Source organism: Rhincodon typus, chromosome 30 (genome assembly GCF_021869965.1).
Source record: "Rhincodon typus isolate 14 chromosome 30, sRhiTyp1.1, whole genome shotgun sequence".
In the NCBI taxonomy this organism is placed as follows: domain Eukaryota; kingdom Metazoa; phylum Chordata; class Chondrichthyes; order Orectolobiformes; family Rhincodontidae; genus Rhincodon; species Rhincodon typus.
Genome location: NC_063361.1, coordinates 3185005 through 3188279, shown reverse-complemented (window position 1 = coordinate 3188279; position 3275 = coordinate 3185005). Strand labels below are relative to the sequence as shown.

At 41.1% G+C, this 3275-nt stretch overlaps 1 protein-coding gene across 1 annotated transcript; it reads right to left on the bottom strand.

The window, feature by feature from the left end:
• Positions 1-1449: 1449 nt before the first annotated feature.
• Positions 1450-2667, bottom strand: LOC109918154 (Ig-like V-type domain-containing protein FAM187A). The gene has a single exon (XM_020518052.1). It carries the CDS (start codon positions 2665-2667, stop codon positions 1450-1452), a length of 1218 nt encoding a protein of 405 aa, XP_020373641.1.
• Positions 2668-3275: the final 608 nt, after the last annotated feature.

The window sequence follows — 3275 nt, the reverse complement described above, 5'->3', positions numbered from 1 at the left end:
TTGCTTTATTTTTATATTAATTCATGGGTTTTGGCCATCGCTGGCAAGGCCAACATTCACTGCGCATCGCTAATTGACCTGGGGGGAGTGGTAACCTGTCTTCTGGAACCACCACATTTTTGCATTTTTTTAAAATGGTACACACTCCAAAGGACTGAATAGTTAAGATCGTGGCTGGGGACAAAATCAAATAGACTGCTATGTCCTATACAGCATCGAACTTCATGACTGTCCTGAACACATCCAGGCAACTAGATGATATTCCATCACACTCCTGACTGTCCTTTAACTCCAACAGAAGCTCAAACACAAACAAACAATCACTGAAAATTGGTTAATACTTGAAATTAAACCAAATCAATGAGATAATTAAATACACCTTACATACAGTATGCACACAATATTGGTACCCAATTATATTCACATATTTAGAGATAATACAGGATTGAAACTCCCCAGGGCTGCAGTATATCTTAACTTTAATAAATGGGACTAATGTGTGCTTTATACGTCATCACATTCTGTCTGTAAATTGCTGACATGCATGTTTGTTTAATGCTAAGGTTAACTATTGCACTTTTTGTCCCTGCTCTTGATGTTCTGAGTTGCTTGTTACTCTCTGAATATTCCACACTTGAGAACTAATTAATTCTCAGCAGCACTGAAGTCTTATTTCTTCCTGGTACACCTATAAGACAATGAATGCATACTTGTGCCTCCCCTCAATGTTATTGAATGATTTACTGCATACCTATTTGGTTCAAGTTCCACTCCAGAAATTTGAGCATAAGATATAGACCACCAGTCCAATATAGTACCGAGTGGGAGCTGCACTGTCAGAGGTGCCACCTTCCAAATGAAGCATTAAACGAAGAGCTAATCTAAGGTAGACATAGACGATCCCATGGTGTTATTGCACAGATGAACACAGGAATTCGCCCTGGCGTCCTAGCTAATACTTAACCGTCAAGTACATCACAAAAACAGGTCATCTGGTCTTTATCACCTTGCTATTTGTGGGAGTTTGCTGTGTTTAAGTCGCTACATTTCCTACATTAGATTATTGACTACACTTCCAAAGTACTTCATTGGCGGTATACGAGCCATACTCCATCCCTGACCTCATTACAACCAGAACCAATTTTACTATGTAGATATATAGTTTCTATTAATTTTGTTAACACAAACTAATTATGGCTATTCAACCTGAGACTTACACACCTAAGGTTAGGTAACTTGCTGACAGGATATCAAATAAAGACAACTATCTGAGATAATTCCTCCCATTTAATATCTGAAATGCCCACGGCCTACTGAAAAGAGACCTGGGTTTCTAGACAAGTACATGCTGATTTAAAAAAATACATACAAATACATTTCCGCAAAAGACTTGCGTCAGTTTCTTTAAAACAGGCTCAAGGTGTGGCATGATCTCTGCCTGTTCCTATTTTAGAAACAATCAAAATAATAATTACAACATCTCATACACTTCAGGAAAATAAATATAATCATTATTATGAAGTAAGAGCTGAGAATAGTTTGTATTGCAAAGATGGATTCATCATCAGTGAAGCTCCTGTGGACCCTGGGTGGGAGACCAACTCTCAGCCTGATCCCAGCCATCAGCTGACCTTGCCTCCAGCAGTAATAGGTTCCGATGTCATTCAGCTGAACCGCACGGAAAACCAGATGATTGCCTTGATCAATGAAAACTCTCATGCTGTGGTTCACACCCACCATGTATTCTTCCCTGTACAGTGGCTGGCGCCCTTTGTCCCAAGCCACGGCATGCTCTGCCCTGGCTTCTGGACATGCAATGGTCAATGGGTACCCTATGGCATGGATGTGAGTCTGCACTGGGACCATGGGGGGCTTCTTAGTCTTGTCATTTGTAAAACCAAATACATCAAAGATGAATTTCTCTCCTTCTATTGATGGGTACTTGGTCGGGCACTGCACAAAGCAGCTCCGTACCATGATCTCAGCTTTCCTTTTCTTCAGGAGATGTTTGTACCTGGGGGGAACAGCTGATGAGCCACAGGAGACCACATTGGCCACAATCTTCTTGTACCTGAAGTACAGGTAAGGGCTACGGATGTAACACAAGCCAATACGTCGCTGTTCCCCTCTGACCCCACATCGATCGCACACAGTCCAATCCCAGTAGGATGTGAAGATCTTGTATGTCTTGGTCTCCAAATCCTTAATGGGCTTCTGCTTCTTCTCCTGGAAGACTATGTGTGCATTTTTGTAACTTTGTACATCAATGTCATAACCATAGAAATAATCACCCGTCACAGTGCCACACATGTAATGGCCAGAATCTTGAGGCTGTGCATTGAAAACCAACAGGCTGAACATCAAGATTTTGAACCTGGACTGAATTCCCGATCTGGAACGCAACTGGGTAGCATCCAAGATCTTCGTCCCATTGAAATCGCTCAGGACTTTGGTGTGACCCTTGCCCAATCGTTTCTGATAGTACCAAACCACTGAGGTCACATCCTCAGGCTTGCACAGGCACGGCAGTTCAAAGGTCATATCGGCCAGGTAGGCAGCATTCTGGAACATTAAGAAAGCAGGACAGGACTGTATCTTGAATATGTCTTCTTTCTCTTCTATTACATATTCACTAGCATTAACAGGTTTAGCCAACAGAAAGGGCATAAATGAGAGAACAACCTGAGTTAGCAACATTTAAGTGGGGTGGAGAATGCGAGCAACTGGAAGATGGGGTAAAGGCAGGCACTGATTGAAACCTCTCCACAAAATTAAAGGCTCAACAGTGAGTAGCAAAGTTCTAGAATAAAAGTTATTCAGTTCTAGAACACAATCATTGTGAATATAACTTGTAATTCAGTTGAAACATTCCAGAACATTGTAAGCACAGGAGGAATTCTAAAGTTAGTTTGGGATCAAGATGTCATTGCTTACTGACATTAACATTGTACTAACAATGACTGCAACCAAATAGGTGTAAAACACAGATTTGTAACAAACTCACCACGTTAATTCCCACTGATGGGCAATACCTTATTTTCTCATTTGTTTTTTGTGCCTGCTTCTCTCCTAGATGAATCCTGGGTTCCAAGAAGAAACTATCTCCATCATCTTGCAAATGGGCACTTTCTTTCATGAGATTATATGTGCTGGGTAGGCATTACATCAGGAATACATGTGAAGAAGTAGATAGATTATACAGGAGGAATATAACATGGGTTTTGTGTCACAAAAAAGGAACTCATGCGTATCAGTAAAACTGAGGCTGTAGGACC

Coding starts and splice junctions, on each gene's coding strand:
- LOC109918154 (XM_020518052.1), bottom strand. CDS start 2,667: ATGCCCTTTCTGTTGGCTAAACCTGTTAATGCTAGTGAATATGTAATA.